Below are 26,462 nucleotides of genomic sequence, written 5' to 3' on the forward strand. Positions count from 1 at the left end.
AGACCAGATGGCACGACCTCACGGAGTGTCGTACGGTCAAAGGCCTCGTCGAGCAGTGCCAGAGGGAGCGCGACGAGTCCCGCGGGGGAGGCGATGCTGAGGTCGCCCCCGACAACGCCGAGCTCGGTTTCCAGGAGCCCGAGCATGCCGTCGCCTTCATCGACGGAGGCGCCTACACGCCTTCCTCGCGCCGTGGCATCAAGGTCATGCGATGCGAGGTGTGCTCGGCAACCCCGAGCGAGGAGGCCGCTAGGCCCCTGAGGTGGTCGGACGCCCCGATCACGTTCAGCATGGCCGATCACCCCGCGAGTACTGCAGCCGTGGGGCGACTACCCCTGGTGGTGTCCCCTACTGTTTGCAATGTTAAGGTCGGCAGAGTGCTGATCGACGGTGGTGTAGGCCTCAACCTCCTCTCCAAGGAGGCTTTTGAGAAGCTGCAGGTGTCCTCCAAACGCCTAAGGCCGTCGCTCGACTTCTGCGTAGTGACCCCCGGGCACTCCCTGCCCCTCGGGCAGGTCGAGCTACCCGTGACCTTTGGGAGTCGGGACAACTTCCGCACGGAGTGCGTCCTCTTCGACGTCGCGGAGCTCCCCCTCCCCTACAACGCCATCCTCGGGCGTCCGGCGCTCGCCAAGTTCATGATGGCTGTGCACTACGCATATCTCACGGTTAAGATGCCGGGCCCCGCGGGACCCATCTCTGTGACCGCCGACTCCGACGGCGCCGTCTCCTGCGCTGAGCAGTCATACATGGCTCTGGTTTCAGCGCGGGCCGAGGTTGAAGGCTGCACAGGGGGCCCGGGACCCTCTTCATCCAAACCCCGACTCGCTGCCGACACCTCTGTTCCGACGAAGGAGGTCGTGGTGGGCGAAGGCGCTACCCAGGTCGTCCGGATCGGCGGTGACCTGGGCAGCAAATAGGAAAGCGCGCTCGTCACCTTCCTCCGGGCTAACGCAGACGTGTTTGCCTGGCAACCGTCCGACATGCCCGGGATCCCTAGGGAGGTGATCGAGCATCACTTGGCGGTGCGCCCGGACGCCCGCCCGGTGAAGCAGAAGGTCCGGCGGCAGGCGCCTGAGCGCCAGGAGTTTATCCGAGAGCAGGTCAGCAAGCTCCTCGACGCCGGATTTATCCGAGAAGTCCTCCACCCCGACTGGCTGGCAAACCCAGTCATCGTCCCGAAGGCCAACGGCAAGCTCCGCATGTGCGTGGACTACACCGACCTAAATAAGGCTTGCCCTAAAGATCCCTTCCCCTTACCTTGCATTGATCAAATTGTAGATGCAACTGCGGGATGCGATCTTTTATGCTTTTTAGATGCAAACTCTGGATATCACCAGATCCGCATGGCCGTAGGGGACGAGGAAAAAACTGCTTTTACCACTCCGGTGGGGACTTACTGCTATATGTCAATGCCTTTTGGCTTGCGCAAAGCTGGATCCTCTTTCCAGCGCGCCATTCGTATTACCCTTGATTCACAGGTTCGCCGCAACATCGAGGCTTACATCGACGATCTCGTGGTCAAAACCCGAGACCGCGCCACCCTGCTCGAGGACCTTGCCGAGACTTTCAACAGTCTCCGCACTACCCGCCTCAAGCTCAACCCCGAGAAGTGTGTCTTCGGGGTGCCGGCGGGCAAGCTCCTCGGTTTCTTGGTTTCTGGCCGAGGAATCGAGGCCAATCCAGAAAAGATCCGGGCCATCGAGCAGATGCGACCCCCGGCTCGACTCAAAGAGGTCCAGTGTCTCGCCGGCTGCATGGCGGCCCTCGGGCGCTTCATCTCCAAGCTCGAGGAGCGAGGGCTCCCCCTCTTCAAACTTCTGAAGAAGACCGGTCGTTTCGACTGGACGCCAGAGGTCGAGCAGGCCTTCCGCGATCTGAAGAAGTACCTCACCTCGCCACCCGTGCTGGTGGCTCCCTCCGAAGGTGAGCCCCTGCTGCTCTACGTTTCGGCCACTCCTCAGGTCGTGAGCATGGTGCTGATGGTGGAGCGCGACGAGTGCGTGGGGCCAGGTGCTGGGTCCCAGCTCCCAGTGGCCCCCGAGCACTCACCCGTCCTCACGGCTCCCCCTGAGCGAGGGGTCGAGCCCGAGCACTCACCCGTCCTCGCGGCTCCCCCTGAGCGAGGGGTCGATCCCAAGCACTCTGCTCCTCCCGATCAGAGAGTCGAGCCCGAGTATCCGGCCAGCCCCAACCATGCCGCCGATCTCGGGGGCTGCAGCAGCCCCCCGGGTAAAGCCGCCGTCCGGGCCCGCCGGGTACAGCGACCAGTGTACTTCGTCAGCGAAGTCCTCCGGGAGGCCAAGACAAGATATCCCCAGGCTCAGAAGCTGCTCTACGCCGTGCTCGTCGCTTCCCGGAAGCTGCGCCATTACTTCCAGGCGCACAAGGTCTCGGTGGTTACCACGTATCCACTGGGACCCATTCTCCGGAACCGGGAAGGCACCGGGCGTGTTGTCAAGTGGGCAGTGGAGCTGGCGGAATTCGACCTGCACTTTGTCAGTCACCAGGCGATCAAAAGCCAGGCGCTCTCCGACTTCACGGCAGAGTGGACACCCGTCCCCAATATCGTCCCAGAAGAGATCTCTGCCTATCCCGGGCACGACGCGCCCGGGTACTGGGTCATGCACTTCGACGGCTCCCTCTCGCTGAAAGGTGCAGGGGCCGGAGTGGTTCTCACCTCCCCAACGGGTGAAGAGCTCTGGTACGTCGTGCAGTAGCAGTTCCGCGCGTCCAACAACATGGCGAAATATGAAGGTCTCATCGCCGGCCTCTGGGCTGTGGTGGGGCTCGGGATTCGTCGCCTCCTGGTCAAGGGGGACTCCCAACTGGTGGTCAACCAAGTATCCAAGGAGTACCAGTGCACGGATCCTCAAATGGCGGCGTACGTGGCAGCGGTCAGGAAGCTGGAGAGGCGTTTCGATGGCCTGGAGTTGCGGCACATCCCTCGCTGCGACAACACTCTGGCCGATGAGCTCTCCCGCCAGGCCTCCTCCCGTGCGCGTGTCCCTGCCGGAGTCTTTGAAGAAAGACTCGCACGGCCTTCCGTCCTGCCTGCCGAACAGGACGAAGGGGAAACCTTGAACTCAATTCAGGGGACCCCGGCGGTGCCCTCAGTGGGAAGCCCCGTCAGGGCGCCACCGTCCGGCGAGTGCGCTGCACTCGCCGAATGTTCTCAAGATGCCTCGTGGATGTCTGACATCCGAGGGTACTTGAAGGAAAAGTTCCTTCCCAAGGATGAGGCGGCTACCGAAAGAGTTGCTCGGCAGTCCAGATGCTATGCCATAGTAGATCGGGATCTCTACCGGCGTAGCGCAGGAGGTGTCCTCCTGAGATGCATCTCCCGGGTAGAAGGCGGCGATCTTCTCGCTGAGATCCACGAGGGTGAGTGCGGTGGCCATTCATCGTTCCGCACGCTGGTCGGGAAGGCCTTCCGGCAAAGTTTCTACTGGCCTACAGCTCTCCAAGATGCTTCCGAGCTGGTTCGGCACTCCAGGGCGTGCAAGTTCCACGCAAAGCAGATTCACCAGCCAGCTCAGGCTCTTCATACCATCCCCCTGTCATGGCCTTTCGCGGTCTGGGGGTTGGACATTCTGGGTCCATTCCCCCGAGCAATCGGGGGCTATGCGTACCTATACGTCGCCATCGACAAGTTCACCAAGTAGCTGGAGGCGGTCCCAGTCCTCAAGGTGACCAAAAACACGGCGCTCCAGTTTATCCGCGGCATCACCAGTCGCTTTGGCGTCCCGAACCGGATCATCACCGACAACGGCACCCAGTTCACAAGTGCCCTGTTCAGGGACTATTGCGAAGACCTCGGCATCAAGCTCTGCTTCGCCTCCGTCGCTCATCCTCGGAGTAACGGGCAAGTCGAGCGCGCCAACGCGGAGATACTGAAGGGCCTCAAAACCCGGACCTATAACGTACTCGCCAAGAACGGGAAGGGATGGGTGGACGAGCTGCCCGTCGTGCTATGGGCTAATCGGACCACGCCAAGCCGCGCCACCGGGGAGACTCCATTCTTCCTCGTCTACGGTGCTGAGGCGGTCCTCCCCTCTGAGCTCACTCTAGGCTCCCCTCGGGTGCATGCATATTCTGAGGGTGAGCAGGAGCAGCAAAGGCGCGACGACGTTGACTACCTGGAAGAGCGCTGGCGGTGTGCCGTTGTCCGGGCGGCTCGATACCAGCAGAGTCTGCGGCGAAATCATCTGCGCCATGTCCGGGCCTGATCTCTCGAGGTGGGGGACCTAGTTCTCCGACGCGTCCAGTCGCACGAAGGAAAGAATAAGCTGTCCCCTATGTGGGAAGGTCCCTTCACCGTGATCGGGGTCCCGCGAGAAGGTTCTTTCAGGTTGGCGGCAGAGGATGGGCAGCCGCTCCCAAACCCGTGGAACATCGAGCACCTGCGCGGGTTCTACCCGTAGACGGCCATGCTCGCGGCTTAGGTCAACCAGGCCGGGGGCTTCCCCCCGCCCAAGTTGACCGGGGGCTACCACCCATTGGGTAAGTCACCGTCGCCCAACCTTGTAAAATTTGTAAATTCAATATCTCAATACGCAGTCGCTATGTCAAATTTCTTTTTCCCGGATTCCGTATGTTTAATCTGTTTGGTGAAATGCTCGATTGTGCGAGAAAAAGTTCGCTCTCTCATTTTCCCCGCTGATAAAAGAATCCCAATTGGTATGCATGCGGGCAGTTGCCGCTGACTTACGTCCGACATGGTGGGATGTGGTGTTCGGTGTCGTGGTAGGCTCCCGGGCACTACCGAGTTCCGGGGTGCTCTGGGTAATCCTATCGCTCGAGCTGCTCGAGTAGTCCGGAGCTCAGGCCCCCGGGACGGGCTGTCGGTGCTCAGTCTGGTCTGTCATACCCGGGCGCCACCGAACCATAGGACCGCTGGGTTATGCCTCTGTCTGCTCTCGTCCGCTGATTTGGGTATTCAAGAGGTCTCGGGCCGAAAACGAGAGCAGTCTATAACAAGTACCGCACTGACAGAGCGCACCAAGCAAAGAAATTCCCTATTCTCTCTTAAGTCACAGGCCGACAATCAAGAGCAGCTCGACCGCGAGGGCTTCGATGCCCCGGTCGCTGGTCAGCCCCAAGGGTCCTTGGGTGGTCCTACCACTTAGGCATGAGTGGTCGAGATCACCCGACCCCGGGATCCTCATGTGCCCCTAGACGCTCGGGCGCTCCAGCTGAAGAAACCAAGTCCCCGGGCACCCCGAGCTCGGAAGCACACGCCCCTCCTGGATCGGTTGGCCGGAAGGCCGACAGCTGTCCGGTGAGTGGTTAAATTCAGACAAATTTGCGTTCAATAATATTATGTTCCCGAGTCATCCTCGGGGGCCCTCGCATTTTAATCTGCTCGGCGAGATGATCTCCTCGCGCACAAAACCCTACCGTGTGTCTACTTTTTCCTGGAACGACAGAGCGGTTTGTAGAAAGGTGTACCGCGCGTACGGTAATGTCCGACCGAAGCCCTTCGTGGTGGTCGTGGTGTTCGGTCCGCTTTTAAGGACCCCGAGCACTACCGAGTCCTTGGGTGCCCTGGGTAATCCTATCGCTCGAGCTGCTCGAGTAGTCCGGAGCCCAGGCCTCAGGGGCGGGCTATCAGTGCTCGGTCCGGTCCATCTTAAGCCCGGGCACCACCGGACCACGGGGACTCTTGGTCACATTTCCGCCCACGCGCGTCTCCCGTCTACTGACTGAGTGGTCGCGAGGTGAAAAAGTATTCACTGGTCACGGCGTGTTCCGTGCTGGATCGATCCATCTCCCGAGCAAGGAAGTTCGTGTCTTTGTCTTTTGACTTAGACGATGCAGACTCGCAAGGGCTCGAGGGCTGAACGCGCCAAGAACAACGATCGGGACAACTTCGTTCTCGGGGATGGAAAGGTCGGGAACGGTCCGACTGAGTACTCCCCGGGGCTTCAAGGCAAAACATCGGAAGGAACACTAAGTACTCAAGAACACTGGAGTTGCGAGCCCAAAGAAAAGCTGCCATTATATTCACAAGGCGAATACAAGCATTTCTGAGGGATCACTCCCATATTTACATCCGTCAAGACAACAACAAAAGAAAGAGAAATCACTACAAAAAGCCTAGTCGGCGGCAGAGGCGGTGTCCGAGTCATCTGGGTCATCCCCGAGGGCTGGCGGCGGCGGCACTTCCCGCCTAAAGCCAGCCGCCACTTCGGCAGCGGTACTCCGAACCGCTTCCCGGGCAGCCTCTCCCTTGGCTTCAACCACTCCTTCCCGTGCCGGCTCCAGCGGGAAGCTCGGGTCTCTGCTTCGGTAGCAGGCCAGGACGTGCTCGGCCACCGCGTGGGCCAAGCCGCGTCCCTCCTGGGCGGCGAGTTCCTGGACGGCCCAGGGCAGTGCCTCGAGGCGCTCGCAGACCTACTGAAGCCCTAGGACTTGTCGTGCGGGGCTGTCACTCTTCTTGTCTTCGACGAGCCGTTCGACACCGCCCTTCTCCACGGCCCGCCGCATCCGCCGGAGTATGTCCTCCAACATTTGCTGCAGGTTGACCCGCGAGATGAACACGGTCTCGAGCTTCTCCTTTGCAGCCCGCAGCTGCGCCTCAAGTCCCTGGTCCCCGGCCGGGCCAGAAGAACCGCCGTCGGTTGCGGAGCTGGCAGCTTGCTTCGTCTGCGCCACCAGCTCGGACAAGGCGCGCTCACGGGCGGTTAGCTCCGCCTCGTGCTTCGCATTCTCCTCCTCCCTGGTGGCGGCGGCCGCTACCGCCGCGGCAGCCTCGCACTCTCAGCGGCTCAGCTCCCCCTCCCGGTGGCTCAGCGCGTCCTCCTGGGCGCCCAGATCCGCCGCCGTGATCTCATTGTCCACCTCCCGAAGGGAGATGTCCTCCTCCCATCGGCGGATGTTTTCTTCAATCTTCCGGAGGTCGTCGGCCCAGCGCTGGAGGTCGGCGCGCGCCTGTTCGGCCTCGCCCTCTCGGCGGGTCAGCTCGGCCCGGAGCTCCTCCGCCGCCTTCTCGCGGGCTGCGACCGCTGCCTCCCGCTCCTGCGCCTGCCCCGTCCTGGCAAGGGCCTCAGCAGCCTGCTGCCTCGACGCCTCAACCAGGTGGGCGGCGTCTTCTCGCTCCCGCACGGCTTCCGCTCGCGCGGCCTTCAAAATCTCTTGTTCCCGCGCGACCTCCGCGCGGGTATCTTCCAGGAGTTTCTGCTCCCGCGCGGCCGCCGCGCGGGCCTCCTCCTAGGCGCTCACGAGCTGCGCCCTCTCCAAAGTTAGCCAGGCACGCTCAGCTTCGAGCTGCCCCTCCTTCACGTCCACTGCCGCGCCCAGCCGCTCGACCGCCACCTGGACGCCTTCGATCGCGACCAGGAGGGGGTCGGCGGGCCGGTCGGGCGCCGGTGGAGCGTCGGCCTCCCCGCGGATCACCTCCGGGGGGTCCGAGGTCCCCGTGGGATGCCACACCACCATCCGCCCGGGCTCTGCCTGCCCGGGGTAGGTTCCGCCGGTGCCGAAGACTCGGGCGGCGGCCGCATTCCCGCCTCGGCCGCCGCGTCTGCCGACCCCGGCAAGGCTGCTGTATCCGCCATCATCCACCCCGGGCTCTGCCTGCCCGGGGTAGGTTCCACCGGCGCCGAGGGCTCGGGTGACTGCTCCGTCCTCCTCTCGGCCGCCGCTTCCGCCGTCCTCCCCGTGGCCGCCACGACCGTTGGCGCCCCCGCCGTCGCTGCGTCCACCTGCGTCGACGCGACCGGCGAGCTTTGCTCTGGCCTCGGTGCCCGCGCCCCTTCAATCACGGTGGCACCCACGGTCAGCCTGTGAGAGATAGGCGAAGATTAAAATCGAAGCTCAGTTCGGGCAAGGAGCGCCCAAGAAAGAGCAAAGAAGGAAACTTACCCGGTCGTCGTCCCCCGATACTGCCATTTGGCCACCGGGAGTCTGAAGTCCGGGTCCGGCGGTGCCGGCCCGGAATCCTCCCGTCTCCTCTTCCACTGGGGGCTCGGCGGGGCCGCCGCGCGGCTCTCGGGCACCGGGCCAGGCCCCATCCGCACGAGTCGCGGTTCCAGGACCGGGAACGCTGCCTCTGCCGACTGCGACGGCGGGGAGTCCGGCACTGAGATATAGACTCGGGGGCGCTTCCCCCGATCCCCCGGCGCCACCACCACTGCAGTGTCAGCGGTGCCCTCCTCTCTGGTGCGGCGGCTGCTGCCCGCAGTGGCCCCGTCGCCAGCCTGCGCTGAGCTGTTCGTAGCCTCCTCGCAGAGCAGCTCGTCCAACCCAGGGAGCTCGGAGGCCTTGGGGCTCCGGCTCCTCGGCCGGTCCACGAGCCCCTGGGCATCGAACTCCAGCAGCTGTGCCATGATCGCCACACGATCGGAATTGGCGCAGAGCGCCATCTCCCGCCACGGAGTTCCGCCCGGCTCATGTCTTCCACTCCGGTGATCACTCGGGTCATGCCCCTCAGCTCCGCCGGGCCCAGGTCCCAGCTTGCGCTGATTTGGGTCCGAGTGATGTCCTCCGGCCCGATGTAGAACCAGCACGGCCGGGCCCGCTCCCGCAGGGGCGCCAGGCGATGGCTCAAGAAGTCCACCACCACCATGACCGAGGTCAGCCCGGAGTCGCGCAGGAGTCTGATGCGCTCGAACACCGGCTCCAACCTCGCGTCCTCTGGCGGTGGCACCTCCCACGTCGACCTCTGAGGTTCCGCCGCCGCTTCTGGTAGATCAAGACGCTCGTGGGGGTCGACGTCGACGAAGAACCAGTCCCGTCGCCATTCCTCCCACTTGCTGCGCAGTACCTGAGGGATGTAGTGCTCCCCCAGGCCGTCTCGTAGCCGAAGGCTGCAGCACCCCGCGACATCCGCCGTGGAGTGCCCTCTCTTCTTCCCCGCCGGCCGCAAGACGAAGAAGTGTCGTAGAAGCATCGCCGAAGGCGCCACCCCCACGAACATCTCGCAGAGGTGCGCGAAGACCGCCAACACCACGACGGAGTTGGGGCTCAAGTGCACCAGCTGGATGCCGTAGGTCTCAAGAACTTGGAGGAAGAAGGTAGAGAACGGCGGCACCAACCCCGCCGCCACGAAAGAAGTGAAGAGAACAATCCGCCCGGGAACGGTTGTCGCCGGCGACAAGCTCGCCGGCGTCACCACCACGGCTCCCTCTTGCCCCTCGGGCACCAACAGCTTCCAAATTTTGGCCGCCGCCTCTTCGTTCCTCAGACGAGACTCCGGCAGAATGCTGTCCAGAGCCTTGTCGCGATGGCCTCCTCCGACTCTCGGCATCTCGGCAGGAGCAGAGGTGCTTTGGTGGTGGAAAGAAGGAAGGAGAAGTGCTCCGGTCGCCTGAAGGTTTTCTAAGGGCTTCGGAGCACGGAGGAGGCAAGGGCAAGATTGCAGGAAGGCGTAAAGAGGGGGACGGATCGATCCCCTCCCCCTTTTATATCTCAAAGTTCAAACGTTGCCGCCCAACGGTTCGCTCGGCGAGACGCCCCCCTCGATCGGCGCAACTGCCAGGCGAATCTCCCACCGATCGTGCGGCGTCAGCGGTTGCCAGGCGTATTTTCCTCGATCTACGCGGTGGCCACGCGTGCCGCCCGTACGGTCGTCATACCCTTAGGGAGTTGTGTGGACACGCGTCTACTCGTCTCCCCGCTGGGTCGTACCCGAGGCCCGGGTCTAAAAAGGCCACCTCTCGAAAGCCTGCCATGTGGCGTCCACGCCAGCCTCGGTCTCGACCGCGACGAAGGGCCCATCCGCAATCTCCGTGCCATCACCTACCAATGGGCCCGGGGGCTACTATCGGTGTATCAGGAACCGGGGGTCCCTGAGTCCCGAGACCAGGCCGGCCGTCCGCCACGTGTCACCGTCCCGCGAGGTCCCTCCTGCAGGATGAGGAAAATCTAAGTTCCGGGAGAAGGTGCTCGGGGCCACAGCCTCTGGTCCCCGAGCACCCCAGTTCCTCGATGACCCGCAGAGTCCAAGTACCAGGAAGAAAGTGCTCGGGGAGGTGCCCGCTCGCCCCCTAGTACCATAGTCCCCCGATGGGCCGAATAGCCAAGTGCTCGGGAGAGAGTGCTCGGGGCTGCACATGGCAGCCCCCGAGCACTCGGTTCCCCGAAGGTTCTACAGAAGTGCTCGGGAGAGAGTGCTCGGGGCTGCACGTGGCAGCCCCCGAGCACTCGGTTCCCCGAAGGTTCTACAGAAGTGCTCGGGAGAGAGTGCTCGAGGCTGCACGTGGCAGCCCCCGAGCACTTGGTTCCCCGAAGGTTCTACAGAAGTGCTCGGGAGAGAGTGCTCGGGGCTGCACGTGGCAGCCCCCGAGCACTCGGTTCCCCGAAGGTTCGCGCGAGAACACCCGATGCCCCGACGGCCCAGAAGGACCCGTCGACGAGGTGTCAACCAGTCAAAGGTCCGAGGCCGCATTTAATGGGCATGTGCGGCCTGACATCCTGACATTCCCAACTGCTCCCACCGCAGTGTCAGTCCCTGCCATGCTTTGGCAGGGGGCGTGGGTCCATTAATTGCACGGGTCCCGTCCCGTATCATCCGGGGTGTCTCCGGATAACGTTGCCAGGATCGAAGCGCTCCGCCTTCCACCCTGCCCTGGCAGAAGAACAAGACAGGGTGGGCGCGCCGGGTGCCTCTATGGCCGCCCGGTGGGCCCTCTCAACGGCGCCAGGACGTCCACAGTGACGGGTGTCGGATGCGCGCCGCGTTTTTCCACCGCCCCTGTCACTTCGCCTAGGGGGAATGATGACGCCTTTCTCAGTCGTGGCGTCTTGGAACTTGAGCCCCCTCTTTCCCATTTGGGGTAAGTCGTGGTCGGCGAGTGTATAAAAGGAAGGGATGGATAACACAGGAAGATATAGCTCTCCTTGAGATAGATATCTCAAAAAGGCGAACAGGAAAGCGAACAAGATCAGAGAGATACACGAGAAAGCATCCGAAGAACACCGCAAGCACGCTCGAGCATAGCTAGAGCAAGGGAGCCTCAAGCTCTCTGTTAGACAATATACCCTTGTAACCAGATATATCCTTGAAGGATTCCCTTCGAGGGAGGATATTGCATCCACACAGGAGTAGGGTATTACGCCCCCGTGCGGCCCGAACCTGTCTAAACTCCGGTGCATTTATTTCTCTTTGCACTAGGTCGACCATTCCCCCACCACCGGCCGTTGCATTTATTTCCACTTCCATTTATTTCTCCGACGAACTCATTCAGGATCATCCCCCCGGCCGAATCTCTAAAAAGGGGTCTCTCGGGATCCCTGCGACAGGAGTTCATCCTCCGACACTTGTCGTCTTAGTATGGTTTTGGATTATGGGAGGGTAGATGATGCTTAGCCTTGCTTTGGGGATAGTAATCATGATTAATGCTCTACGAAATATGATAGAATAACTTTTGTAGCAACATGGTATAGGAATTTGAGCATGTGGTATGATGGGATGTATGGTTTGGAAAGCGGTAGCCTTGCTCAAATCTAAGGACCGGTTCATGGGGTGACCTTTCTGTGTTTACAGTACAACCACAAACCTGATATGGGTCAGGCCTAACCAATTAATTTGCTACTCTCAGCATAGTATAGATCAGGCAGAGCGATGAATGGATGATGTCTTGAGATCTGAAAGGCGCAAGAGGGGGCTTCCGTTGTTGAGGTAGAATCACGCGGCAGTGAAACCTTAGTGGGTAGACATGTGCTGAGAGGGGCATTATAAAGGCTTTGTAGTGATCTCCTGGCCACACACCTTATGTAGTGTTCAGTGTGCCTGATTAGCACGTGCAAAATGGAGACTTAGTCACCCACTTGCAGGTGATAAAATCACGACTTGTGGGTAAAGTACAATATCTGCAAAGTTAAAACTGAATATTCAGTCGTGCTCACGGTCACGAGTGGCATAGAAAACCTACCATGATTATAATTTGATGTTTAAGTTAGTCTGGTCAACTATGGTGGTGGGAACTATAGTTGAGGTGTGGGTCAATCATGATGGTGGGAATCGTGGTTGAGGATGGTTTGTTAATGGTATAATTTTGACGGTTGTAGCCATGGTTGAGGTGTTGGGTGTTGAACCTCGGTGGTTAGAACCTTAGTTGAGGTGGTCAGTTGGTTAAGTCGGGATGGTTGGAATCTTGAGGTGGTTTTATTCACTTAATTATTATCGCTTTTCAAATATTTTTACTTTAGTGTTGATTTCTGCAAAAGAGCCAAATTAGCCTTATCCTTGCTAAAGCCTTCATATGCATATTATTTCCTTCACAACTTGCTGAGTACAACATGTGCTCATACTTGCTATAATCAAACACTCACTTGGAAAAGAATTAGAAGACTTCAAGAAGGTGAGATCTAGGGATGTGTTCTCCATCGAATTTTCCTGTGCAGTTATCGGTGAAGATGAAGACTACGCTTAGGATCCGCTGCAGAGTTAATGGTTCTTTGACCCTTGAAGGTCTTTTGTAAGATGTTTTATCGATTAAGGTATGGATATTGTAATGATTATCATCAATGAAGTCACTGTGTATTGAGATTGATTCATGGGCTCAGCACATAGAAGAGATTAGTTTGTTTCTTAAACCAGTCCCGACAGAGGGGGTGAACAAACGTTTTTGCAAAAGTATGTCCTCTTTTGAAATTTGGTCTAAACTTGCAATGGAAATAAACTAACGGATTTTTCACAAGTAAAATCCCTAAATATGCTAGACTCAACTAGTGCATAGTCACCCTAAACAAATATGAATATTACAATCCTAGAGTGTGACAAAGATTATTCAAATCTAGTAAGATATGCAAGAAACTCTAAAAGGATGTGCTGAAATTACTGTTCATCATATGTGCCGGTACTGTTTACTGGATGTTTCGATTTTACTATTCACCAGACGTTCTGATGTTGTTCAGAAGAACTTCCGATTATTGCAAAACATCATATTTGAATATCACAAAATTAACTCAGTGCACATATAAATAAGTATACAAGTATGGATATCAAGATAATGCACAAGAGTAAGGAAATATAAAGACAAATAATTTATTACCGAAGTTCGGATATCCACCGTCACACTTGAGCCGGGTTTTTTTCAACCCTTTTCCTCATGAGATTACACACATGCACTCCTCGCTTCCACTATAGCCAACTCTTCCTCCACTTCGGAGATGGTGAGTTTCGCAACCGCTTCGAGACCTTTAGACAATCTTCACTTGAGGAGATCGCCTACAATACAGCACCGAGTCGTCCAGGAGACAGTGGTCTCCAAGAGTAATAAACTCTCAAACTCACGCACGATCAACACCATGTACTCAAACACACATAACTAATGCGACACATGCGAGCAATCTAAGCCTCACACACCTCACTCTATCCTCGCTAAGCCACAAAGGCTTAATTTTCACAAATTCTTGATAGAGGGGAGAAGAGCACTTAAAGGTGGAACACCAAGTTCTAACACCTCTTCTCAGCACCACAAAGGTAGCCAAAAAGCCCCCTCCACGGTAGGACTAGTGGTATAAATATTCCACTTTAAAAAACTAGTCATTAGATTCAAACTGCACAGATCAGAACTTCCAATACCCCGATTGGAACTTCTGATCCCAAGTATCCCAACAATCAAATCCAGACGAAACTCACTCCCACACCTAGGAAAAACAACACATCGTAACTTATGATTTTTGAATCGAATCTTCCGATTAATAACATCCGAACCTGGGAGCACCATATTTCTAAAAAAATTGGAATTTCCGACTAACATCAGAACTTCCGATCCTTTCGACTGACATCAGAAATTCCGATCCTGAGAACACCATATTTCTAAAAAAAATTGGACTTTCTGACTAGCATCGGAACTCTCTATCCTTCCGACTGACATCAGAAGTTCAGATCCTAGGATCAGAACTTCCGATCAGCACAGCCAACACTCAGAAAAACAGCGATAACTTTTGACTTTGATATCTGATATTGGTAATTTCAGACTCTACAGAAAGCTTATTCAAAGGGCTACACATCCCTACTAAATCCATGATCATAAACACACTATATAAAAATAAGGAACACTCCAAAAGTTGATTCTAAACTTTCACCCATTGCATAAAGCTTCATCCCCTAATATTAAACTATGTGCCACATGGAACATGCCAAACATCACTAGGGCGTGGCAACCACCAATTTTCACCACTAAGGGCAACAACAACAAAGGGTTAAATCTAAAACACATTTTAGATACCCCAGAATCCTAAAGCGAACTCTCAACACAAACTTATCTCGCACCTCGACACAACAATCTCATTAAACTTGACGAACACATCATTTAAGTCCCGATACTTCTCATAGCTCTTCAAGGCTCATCATCAGCTCCTCTTCTCTTGATGATGTCGATCATCCTCGCTTCCATCTTGATCTTCTCTTGACCTTCTAGAAGCTTGATGAAGTTCACTTGATTGATTCCCATGCACCAAGCGTTGAAGACTTCTTTCTTTTCATCATCTTCATCCGGTTCACCACTTAGGCATGAACCACAAAAATCAAACACACAAGTTGTCTATTAAGCTTATCTTGATCTTGTTGTTCCAACTTGACATATTAAATATCTCAATTCAATTCATGCCTTCTTATGTAACTTAACTCTAACTCACTCTCAAACACAAAGCACATGCGTTAGTCTATAAAATCAAATTGATAACTTTATATCTTAAGTCACTTAATCTCCACAAGTGACTTGACCTTCATTTTTTATTGGCAATCTTCGTATGGAACCTAGCCCCACTCACTATCAAGCATATAACACATAAGTTAGTCCATAAAACACAATTGATAATATCATACATTTAGTTACTTAATCTCCATAAGTGACTTTGCCTTCATCTTCCTGTCAATCTTCTTGAGCTTCTCCTTTATCTCATGAGCATCACCTAGAGCTCAATGATATCGATGCATTTCTTTGATCTCATGGCATTCCTCAACGAATCCATACTTAATCTTCCATGCATCACCTATGAAATAACCTACTAACTATTCTCAATATAATTGTTAGTACATAGATATTATCATTAATTACTATGAGGAACGATGATGTTCTAAGAGAGGGTTGAATTAGAACACTTAAAACTAATGGCTCCAAAAACTTCACAAGATAAACCTATCTCAATTTCGATCTAAATGTGTTCTATGTTTATCTAGTATGTCTACTCTATCCCTCAAGAGAATGCAACATGCTCTAACAATATAAATTGCAAGTACGTAAAGTTCTATGTTTATCTAGTATGTCTACTCTATCCCCAACCTACTCTAACAATATAAATTGCATGTAAATGAAAAAACATAAATAAGGTAGAGAGATAAACTTGGCACAAGAGATTTTTATATCGTGGTATCGATGGCACACAAGCCACCCCGAATCCACGTTGGAGCTCACAAAGGATATGCTTCCGGTTGTCAAATCTCTTCTGGACATGGCTCTTAGGCCAAGCCACCCTAGTCCACGTTGGAGCTCCACAAAGGATATGCTCCCAGTCATCAAATTTTTTTCGGACATGGCTCTTAAGATACCAAGACACCCAGACAAGACCTCAAGCACGATGAGCCACTAAGACGATGTATCACTACTAGTGTTCCCACATAATCTTCTTACCACCGCTCCACACCAAGTCGAAGGGTCAATAAGTTATCAGCAAGTTACAAAGACTCTAAAGCGCTGACATACCTCTCGATACAAGGTAGGATCACTCCTTGATCCACTCTCTAGGTTACAGCACCTAGTAACTCTTCTCTCTAGGCCTATAAGCACTAATCACTCTCTTTGATGGATTGGATGTCTTCTCAAGTATGTATGAGGCTCTCTAGGCTCTAGCACCTTCAAATGACCAAGTGGGTGGATATTTATTGCCTTAACCTCACCAACTAGTTGTTGCTCCAACGGTGAACACCGGATGATCCAGTGACAACAGAGTACAAGCACCGGACCATCCAGTGTGTACAACATCAAAAAATAGCTGTTAGAACCCACTCAAAATCACTTCTGGACATCAGATTATCCGGTGTATACTTCATCTCCATCACCAGACTATATAGTGTGTATACTTAAGCCTGCTGGAGCCAACTTCTTCGATGTTCAATTGTCCAGTGTATTGATCTTCTGATCACCGAACCTTCCGATGTGTATAGCTTCATCTTCTATGAGTTTTGGAAAACACTCTGATGTGCAATGTCTTTTCATCACTGAACCTTCCAATGTATTGATCTTCAGTATTTAGTAGTTACATATCTTCTATTAAACACTCTGGTGTACACTGATTCTGATCTCCGAACCTTTCGATGAGTACAATCTCATTTCAGATCAGTTTTCCATCCTTCCAAAAATTAGTTCAATGTGTACACTTGTGGTATCACCGGACTATCCGGTGTAGTCATTTTCCATAGGACTTCTTTAAATCAATCAAACTTTGTCCTGGCTCGGTGGCTTATTCATGTGTTGCATCTGTGAGAACTACTTATCATATATTCTTAACAAGCATATTAGTCTCAATGACTATTGTCATTAATCACCAAAATCATAATCATGGTCTAATATGACCATTTTTGCTATAATTACCTAAATCACACTTAGAGGCTAGATAAACCTTCAATAATAACGTTTAAGGTATGACAATTGTTTAATAAGATTTAACTACTACAAATAGTTAAAATAGCACAATATATAACACATACGATGATAGGTCAAGTTTTAAATTGATCATTTAGATTATTGAAAACATGGGTTCAAAATAATCGAGATAGGACTTGCCTTCTTGCCGGTATTCCTTTTATTGACTTTTCCTGTACTATGGGCTTCTTACCAGATAGATATGCTCCTTTCTCTCCAATCATTTCTTCGGATTCCATCTTCCAGATTACACAATCTATTTTTGATAAATAATCCACAACTAAGAAATAGACCAACATAAAGCTAACAAATCATTAAGCGAAAGAAGAACACCAAAGCTAGTAGATTTACTCGTGTCACAAGCTCTAAGGGAGGCTCTACTGGCAACTTTTACTTCTATGCGAATCTGAAATACAAGCATTAGACACAGTAGCTACCAGATGGAGGAATCTAGCTCCTCTCTGCGAAGGGGAGGCGAGAGGTAGGGCCGCTTGCCCTTGTCCTGCCCTCACCGGGTGTGGTCCTCCTACTCTTGGTTGGCCCTCTAGCTCTGGATCACGCTGCGGAGGTCATGTTGGTGAAGAGGGTCACGCAAGTCAAGGGTTTGGCTATCCCAACGCGACGGGATTCTCCTAGTACCCCCCTGTTATAGTGAGGACATGAGATTTGTCCTGTCATAGGGCTTGCAGTGAATCCTGGCGACCAAGACCATCATCAGTCCTGGAAATGGGTGCGGTCTTTGTCACCGTGACTTGGCATCATGCGGTTTCTACCAGGAAAGCAAGGTCACGCAACCATGGTGCTACCGGCGAACCCTTTGGTATTACCATAGGTGGATGACTAAGAAGCATCCGTATGGTCTAAAGATTTTGTTTAGGTGTCATGGACTTGAAGTCAAGCTGCTGACCGCGAAGCGGTGAAATATTGTGAGGGAGGGAGCCCCAACATTCGTGTGACACGAAGGCCTAAGTGATGATGCCCTCAAGGACTGCTCCTTTGGCAAGCGCTCCTTTGGATGGCACTATAGTTGCTGGGGCTGTATCGGAGCGCCTCATTGTCCAGCACCAAACGGGTTTCCCTCTGGGAGTATGGCCTGTGGATTTCCGCCGGTGTCCAGGGGATGAGAACCTCTATTGTTCCCCGCTGCATGGGCTACCATGCAGACTTCTCATTGCATTTCAGAGTCCTCGAACTCCGTTTCGGTATCCCAAGCTTGGAGCACACTAGGCTCATCTGGGTCATATCCCATGACGAACACCTCACGGCATCCGGGGTCCTCAAAACGGGTCTCGACTGCCGTCATGGATCCAGTCATGGGTAGCCCAATCAGGTTATCAACACTTACCAAAATGTGAAAACGTACCCCCTACTTGGTGCGTCAACTGTCAAGGGTTAATCCCTGATAATGTGTATGGGGTATATCGATCGACAAGAGCGTGATAAACATTTCCTACGAGTGTGTGTGTGAGATGATGAACTCAAGAACACAAGGGGTTATCCAGGTTCATGCCTCCTATGTGATAATAGCCCTACGTCGTATGTATTTTCTTATGATGGGGATTAACTTGGTACAGAAACTGTTCTGTTCTTTACAAGCCTGGTCTGCCCTCCATATAGTAGGAGGAGAGACATATATACAAACAGTACATGCTAGAACTATGGCAGTTCTATTCTTACTGAAAACCCCTACTATGAAGCCATCATTACGGAGAGTGGGCATGCTCGGTCTGCATAGCCGTCTTGTGTGTCCTGTCCCATCAGCCGCACATCATCACGTCCACTTGCAAGATCGTCGCACCCGCCTGCAGGGCCGTCCTGTAGCATTAATTGCTATAGGACAGGCCACTACACCACTGCGCTGGCCACGATTTCGCTCGCCAAAAGGAGGTGCCTGGAAAGAAAAATGGTTGAGTGGGTAACATTAAATGATATTATACTGGTTAGATGAATACCTACCCCACGACCAACAAGGATAGGTTGTGGGGTTTCCTTCCGTGATCAGGGGACTGATCGCATAAGCCCTACCAGACGTGTATGCCGGAGTTAGCTTTTGATAATATCTACTTCAACAAGCTTTTACTGGTGTTGATCCACATAACAAAGGACCCATATTCTTTACATTAACACCATCGTTGCATTAGAGAGATGCGGGTACCAGAAGCTATCTATGATGGCAATGGTTCGTGAGGGGTTGTAGAGGATTGCTAGTGGGTGATGCTGACGGTGGGGGAGGGAAAATCCGGTTAGGCTCGTGTGGTGTGGAGGGGGATATGATGGTAGAAGCGCTACTAAAGACGGGAGGAGGTAAGGGACCAAGTCGCACAGAATAGGGAGCAGATGGCGTAGAGCAAAAAGTAGCGCAGGCGAGGCGGGAGGAAGAAGAAAGTGAGCTCCATCGGACGGATACAGATGGGACTTATTTACAAAATGATTGTCCTTTGATACAGTCGTTGAAGCAACGGTTGATAACGATATCATGGTCGTATGGTGACTCCGTGACTTTTTTCTTTTTCTTTTTTTGAAAGCAATAACAGACTCAACTAGGCATACCAGATGACGCTAGTTGTGTCCAACTGACTATATTTTGAGAAGCTGGGACAGACAGCTCAACCAGAACAAACTACTCGACATTTACCAACCGATTATTAGGTCACTGCACCTAATACAGTTCAAGATTAAAGGGTGACATGCTTTCAGAACTAGTTCAAGATCAATCAGAATAAGAAAGATCTAAAACCACGCGAATTTGTGCTATATCTCGTATCTTTCTGAAGTCATTCTGATGTAGCACATTCATATATGAGAAACATCTCTATACAACATTAAAAACGTTAGTGTTCCTTCCTTTCCCTTCTGTCTCCTCGCTCTAGAAAAGAAATTGGCGCCTAAATTGCCCAGATTACAAGCCACTGGACTATCCCTTTCTGTGTGCAAGGAACGGCACACTTCTTAGGCAGAGGCAGATACAAGCTGATGGCCTGAACAGAACGAAGATGTTGATATGCTTCGATGTTGATGGTGCTTCCTGATCATGCTGGGCACCATAGTCAACCTTGGATTGCTCTGCCCTCTAAACTTCGCCGCATCCAGCCTAGGTTTGTTCGGCCACTTCATTCCCAATCTTTCAACACCAGTGGGCAGCAAAGTTCCAGCAAAGAATGCAGGACTTGCCATGATTCGGCTACTAATACATCCTTGACATGTCGAAGGGAACCGCACCAACCTTTCTGTGAGCATTTGCTGCCACTCCTGCTGCAGTAGCAGCAATGCTGTTGAGTGATCTCGTGTACAAATTTGTCTCTGCTGTTAGCCTATCAGAAGAATCACTTTTCGGCCCTGCTGATAAATGATGAAAAGGGGGTGCTCTCATGTCCAGAGCAACATCAGGCACAGTTGTGCTGTTTGCACAGGCATATGCCTGCTGATGCAGCATATACCTTTCAGCCTGCGACAGCTCAGAGCAAGCTGGCTTGCCAGGTGTCTGATAATAACCATATGTTTGTGGGATTTGTTGTTGGGGAGGGTATCCTGAGTTCATTGTCAACCTACGTGTATCATAGGGATCCTTGGTGTTTCCATTTTCGTAAGGACCAACAACCCTTCCTGGTCTCGCTATAAAACAGAGAAACATTATATGGTTAGACAAACATCAGCCGAACATATATATGAAACATTAGCCAATAGGTACCTGTTGGCACTCTTTGTGGAGCCTGTGAGGTTCTCGGGACATTGCTGGAAAATTTTTCTGTCTCATGTGGATTTTTGTAGGACTCATCAGATGAAAGCTTGTCCCTTGATGAGCCAATACGGGGTTGTTCCTTGACAGGAATTGGATCAGAGTGAACAATAGTAGACCTGAAAAAAGAAAGGGTTAACCAATGATTTAAGATTATAATATAAGAACAAAATGCCAGGTCAGCTAGTCAGGAAGGCCAGATAAAATTATATAACCACAAATGCAAGATTCAGGCATGGTTATTCTGAACTGCATACTGATCAACTACCAACTTCGGTGGCAGAATTACAATATTTTCCAAGTCTGTTGGCAATATAAAGTTCAGTGGGCTTGTTGTTAGTGTCTCAGTTAATGACACCTCAATCTTGACTCTTATAAATTGACATCTAACTACCAATGGCATTTTGGAAAATCTGGACTGCTTATAACATTGAAAATTTGACCTGTGTTCTACCATTCGTATCAAACTGCATGCAGCCTAAACCAATGTTGGAAAATTGTATGCTCCAAGAAGGACCAATGGCATTTTGTCATCTTAGTTCCAGTAACTGGAACCCAATGTGTTCCTACTTCATGTCAATGGTGGGCTAGTTCCACCTTTACTGTGAAGGCTATACCGAGATAACCTTTTCATTTAGGTGTCTCTGAGTGTGGCAGATGTGGGTGTTTCAAAGTGCGGCCTTTCTTTACATTAAGTACTGAATAGTGAATACCGTTTTTTCACCATTTGGAACATAGGCTCGGTGAAGGACCCTAACCATTCAATCAAGATCTCTTATATACATCAAACTGTTTTACACTACTGTCATGCAACTAATACAATGAAAAATAAAGAAAACGAACAGCACAGAATATAATCAAAGATTACCTAGGAAGAGAAGCATGTTTTCTTTCCATTGGAATCACAGGACCATTTCCACTATTTTCTTCGAGATGAGCAAATTGCTTCCTGAATTGATCAACAGCACTGCACAAACAAACACAGGTAAGAAGAGTTGCTGTCAGAAGGAGAAAAAATATATGAATGTGCAAAAGCACCATAATCATATATAAGTCTAAAGATACAGTTGCTACAACCTTGGGTATAGAAAGGTTGTCCTCTCCGTGCCGTTGATATAGTCTTTCAGTAATTGCGGATGATATTCCAATATCTCACGGAATATTAGCTCCCTTATGTCTTCTTTTGTCACTCTTCTACGCTCAAACTCAAACTCCATCTTTGTGATTGGCTGACAAGATGGTTCTCTCTCAACCTTGGCTAGCCCTTTAAAGTATGGATGAGCCAATGCCTGAAAAAAGATCGTGATTCCAAAGAAATGTTACAGTTTGCCCACAAGCAGATACAAGACTAGGTGACGAAGAGAAAACCAAGCTGAGATGAATATAATTGTACATCCGGAACAACATAATTACCTCTTCTGCAGTTGGACGGTCCTTCGGATCAAATGCTAACAGCCTTTGCAAAAGATTCAAGGCTAATGGATCCGCATTAGGAAACTTCTGCGAGAATGGGATTGGCTCTTTCTTTCTCATGCTGCTCAGATACCTCCTTGCTTTCTCATTCCGGACCTGGGAATAAAAGAAACTATTGATATCAGACTTCAATGCTTTCAGTGATGCTCACCAATAAGCTACAGAAGGCTCCCTAATTTAATATGTACCATACCCGAGAAATTGTATCCATTGATGGAGTGCCTAGAAGATCAGTCATCAAATCTAACTGATGGACAACATTTTTACCAGGAAACAAAGGTTTTCCTGTTAGCACCTCAGCGAAGATGCATCCAATGCTCCAAATGTCAATGGCTGGTGTATACTGCAATGTGAATAACAGCTTATTTGTGTTAACAACATCAGACTTGGCAACAATCGAAAATATGCATCTTAGTAACATGATCATTTACCGTTTCAGTCATTTTTTTATGCCTGAAATGCTTTTGATATTCTTAACACCACTAAAACTCATATGACTGTTAAAAGCTGATACTGAACACAATATGAGTTCAAATATCAACGGAGCACAGGTCAACAAGAGTCTCAGCAATGTTGTGTCTAAACATACATCATATGAACAACAGTATGATAAGGAGTATGGACAAGAATGGTCAGGTGTAGCAACTCTTGGATGAGAAATTAAAGTTTACAAATTTGAGGTACATGTTTCACATGAACATTTTATAGATCTGATATATTCTGTGGATATTTGTTATATCAAAAAGGTTTACAAAACACACAAGTGTTGTGTTCCACAAAACCGTTGCATAAATTCATGTGGGTGGTTAGAGCTTTGAATAAGGAATAATAAACTAAAATCAATGAACAAACTAATAGTTAATCAGAGACCAATTAGTATTATTAAAAAGTTGATGAACCATAATCAAATTTGACCTTTCTTTGTCTCAGCTCAACGTTCCAATCAAAATTTAACCAAGAGATTGCGATGTATCACAAATCTTACCTTTGAAAAGAAGGATCCACAGAGCTCTGGAGCTCTGTACCATCTTGTTGCAACATAATCCTGCAGACAAATAAACAGATACACATCATTGCGACCAGCTAACATTCAGTAGCCAGAAACAAAAATATGAAACGAACTAAGAGAAGAAAAGTGTTCCACAGAACATACCGTCCAAAAGATCGTTGTTGGGGTATCATTGAATGCAACTCGTGCTAGTCCAAAATCACAAATTTTCAGTTTGCAATTAGAATTTGCTAATATATTCTTCGGCTTCAAGTCCCGGTGATAAACGTTAGCTGCAGTTACATGGATGTACTATCAGCAACGACCATAGGCGGAAAAACTAGCATCTGCACAGATTATTTACACAGATTCTGTTCATGGAAGAACTGTATAGTTGAGACAATGGAATACCTTGAACGAGCCAGAATGTAAAACAATTAGTAAATCCAATCTCTATGATAAAGCTGAGTTCGAAAGGAGGCATCTGGGAGTGCCACATCAACCTATTTTAGCACTATTATTCCAATTCAGATCTAAAGGACATAAATGCACGTATGGACACACTAACTAGATTAAACATCTAGAACCTAAAATGATTTCTAAAGAATCCAAAAAAATCTCAAGCCTACTATAGATTTACTAAGGCAAAACCAGAAAGAGTAGCAATAACGATTCATATAACATTAGTTAACTGGGCTACAATTTCAGAATTTCTTCCTAAGCATTTCATTCAATTACTGACTCTACAAACTTTCCAAACTAAACTACAAGACATTTTTTTCACAATGTAGTGAGGGTTCAATCCTAGTCATTTAATAGAAAAAATATACAAAATAATAAGGAAATAAAATATTTACGTATTTAGTAAACCTGATTCTTGTTTGTTCCCAACACATGAGAAACTTTGAGAGAGAGAGAGAGAGAGAGAGTAAAATTTTGAACTATTTAGGGTGCATTTGATTTACAAGCTCGTCTAATCAAGCATAGCACTAGCTGATACTATTTTTTCCACAATAAATCAAAGTAGTTATCCTGTAAATGCTATATTGGAGGTGAATGCATAATTGAATTACCGACTGGCTAGTACAGGTTACACCATCCATAAACAGAAGGCTGCATAGAGAAAATATCTACATAAAAGGCACTGATTCAATGCAATATCACTGCAAAGCACACGATGACATAAATCTTCTGATTATCTTCTTGCCAAAATAAAGCAGATACCGCAACAACATTTTACCTACCTGTATGAATGTATTTCAGAGCACGGAGCAATTGGTAGAGAAAGAACTGATAATGTTCCTTTGTCAAGTCATCGTTAGCCTTAATAACTTGGTGAAGATCGGACTCCATAAGTTCAAAAACAACATAAATATCTTTGAAGTCCCTTCTTGATGGAGGCAACATAATATGTTTGATCTCAACAATGTCAGGATGTCTTAGGAGCCTCAGAAGCTTGATCTCACGGAGAATTCTTGCTGCATCAGATATGTGCTCGAATATGTCGTGTATCTTCTTGATGGCCACTTTCTCTCCGGTGTGGACATCAATTGCAGAGCATACCACCCCATAACTTCCCTTACCAATGACTTCCTGAATCTTGTATCGACTTGCGTCCCCATACTCCGTGAAAAACTCTGCCTCCGCAGAACTCTGCAAAGATTTTGCAAAATTGAATTACTAAAGTTTGTACAATCAACCGTTTGGAGCTCCCCACGGCAAAGAGGCTTCAATGATCAATGCCAAACGGTAAATGCCTCATAGCCCGAAAACTGGAAATGAAAAAATTGGTCGTTTACAGATATCCAGATGCTTTTAATGGCCCAAATTCAGAGGACCAATTATTGGGAAGCTAGAACTAGAATCAACAAATGGATGCAAAATTCAACTCTTTTGCATATCAAGACAATATCTTTACAAGCAAGATCTTTGAGCACTCGTTGACAAAATTGAAATCCTCGCACACAAGTCTTGTAAGTCAAATGTTCGTGCACAGATCGGGACAAACCCCACAAGAAAAAAGCAACAGCTTTGCCCACCGACAGGGGGGGAAAGCAACGGCCCCTGTGTCTTCGCGGGGTGACGTCTCGAGGCCACAGGATGCGGTCAACGTTTGCATGTGAATTACGAGCTGTTGTAGTAAGAAAGCACCAAAATTCACCTTTTTTTTCCAAAAATAGGCAGAAGGTTTCAGAACTCGATGAGGTGCAGTGCAGATGCAGAAATGTATGAAACAGCAACAAATTATTCCGTATCCACAAGCAAACAGACAAAACGAGAAGAACATAATCATATCAAGTTCGCAGGGAAAAGATCGGAAACGGCTAGCGGCCGACAGAACCATGCCCAAAAAAATTTGACCTTTCTAAATAATAACGAAAATCCAAACTTTCGAGTTGACACGGCACAGAAATGAGGGAGAACAACACAAAAGGTTTCAAATCTATTAGAAAGATATTAGACCTTGAGAAACGAAAAAAAAAACTCAACAAATCAACGCAAATCGAGCTGTTCGGCGGACGGAGACTCAAATCAACGCAACATAGCAGCCAGTTCAAGGCCCAAGAAACAAAGCTCAGCAACGGGCGCAAACTCGCAGCGAAATGCTCGAAACGTACAGGGATCTCTCGATCCGATCCCACCTTCTTGCGCTGATCGTGCTGCATCTCGCAGCTCACCGGATCCCGCACCAAAGCTCCTCAAAAAGGCCGCAGTTTTCTGCAGTCCGCACCGGTAACAACACCAAGCTAGGCTGGCCACCTCCAAATCAATCCCCAAACCGACGGTCAGACACGCGGCATTGGCTCGCGCCGCACCGCCAAGGCCGAAGGCATACACGCCGCAGGGCGCCCCCGCGCGTCGGCGGGCGGATCAGGCAGGGCGGGAGACGACGAAGGGAAGGCGGAAGGCGGGGGGAGACCCTAACCCCAGCGACGCGGCGCGCGGGGTAGGGGGACGGGTGGAAGGGTGCGTTTCTTTTGCTGGCATGAATCCACAGGGGGAGGCGACCGGAGGGGCCGTGGTGCTTTGATATTCGCGCGTGGACGGGATTGCCCCCGGTTGGCCGCCCGTCGTGGGTCGCGTGTGGTGGGCCGCCGGGTTGGCCGCCGTCCGATCCGCATCATCACCCTTTCGCTGCGACCGTCGGACCCCATTTAATGCTCATGCAAGGCGGGTGAAGAAAATGGCAGGACAATCCTTTTAGCACTCATTCATTACTGACCTTAATCTTGATCGCCCAGATAAAACAGTTTAAATTTCGGGTTTTGGATGGATGCTCTATCGGTGACATACTTACTAGGCACTAGCAGAAGTAGATCATTTCTGGTTGAACGCGTGAAAGCGAGCTCTGGGTGCAAAGCAAGCATCAACCCAACTTAACGTTGTCCATTTAAGAGTTCATGTCTCGACTCCATGCGTGTTCAAAATTTACTCCTCCTACCGAATCATCAGTACAGTACGAATTCTTATCCGCCTCCAATAAAGGCAGCACGAACCTCGTCATTATCCAACTATCCGTACCGTGCACAGTGATGAGAGAGCTGTTTTGAACGCGGGTTCGCGTTTGCTCGTTGCGCCGTCGGAAGCCCGACACCTGACCAGATCCCGTGCGTTTCTCTCGCCGAGCGGTGGCAGCACGGGTCAAAAGGCCCTGAGAACGGCGCGCGCG

At 50.7% G+C, this 26,462-nt stretch overlaps 1 protein-coding gene across 1 annotated transcript; it reads right to left on the reverse strand.

Annotated features, from left to right (window-relative positions):
* Positions 1 to 19,391: 19,391 nt before the first annotated feature.
* Positions 19,392 to 25,759, reverse strand: LOC133908295 (mitogen-activated protein kinase 10-like). Its single transcript, XM_062350288.1, has 10 exons — positions 25,435 to 25,759; positions 24,037 to 24,445; positions 22,958 to 23,085; positions 22,790 to 22,849; positions 21,998 to 22,147; positions 21,745 to 21,900; positions 21,409 to 21,620; positions 21,200 to 21,298; positions 20,284 to 20,450; positions 19,392 to 20,207 (listed from the first exon to the last, which is right to left on the reverse strand). Exons 1-10 carry the CDS (start codon positions 25,456 to 25,458, stop codon positions 19,780 to 19,782), a joined length of 1,833 nt encoding a protein of 610 aa, XP_062206272.1. The 5' UTR covers positions 25,459 to 25,759; the 3' UTR covers positions 19,392 to 19,779.
* Positions 25,760 to 26,462: the final 703 nt, after the last annotated feature.

The sequence above is a fragment of the Phragmites australis genome, chromosome 2, assembly GCF_958298935.1.
Source record: "Phragmites australis chromosome 2, lpPhrAust1.1, whole genome shotgun sequence".
Classification (NCBI taxonomy): Eukaryota; Viridiplantae; Streptophyta; class Magnoliopsida; order Poales; family Poaceae; genus Phragmites; species Phragmites australis.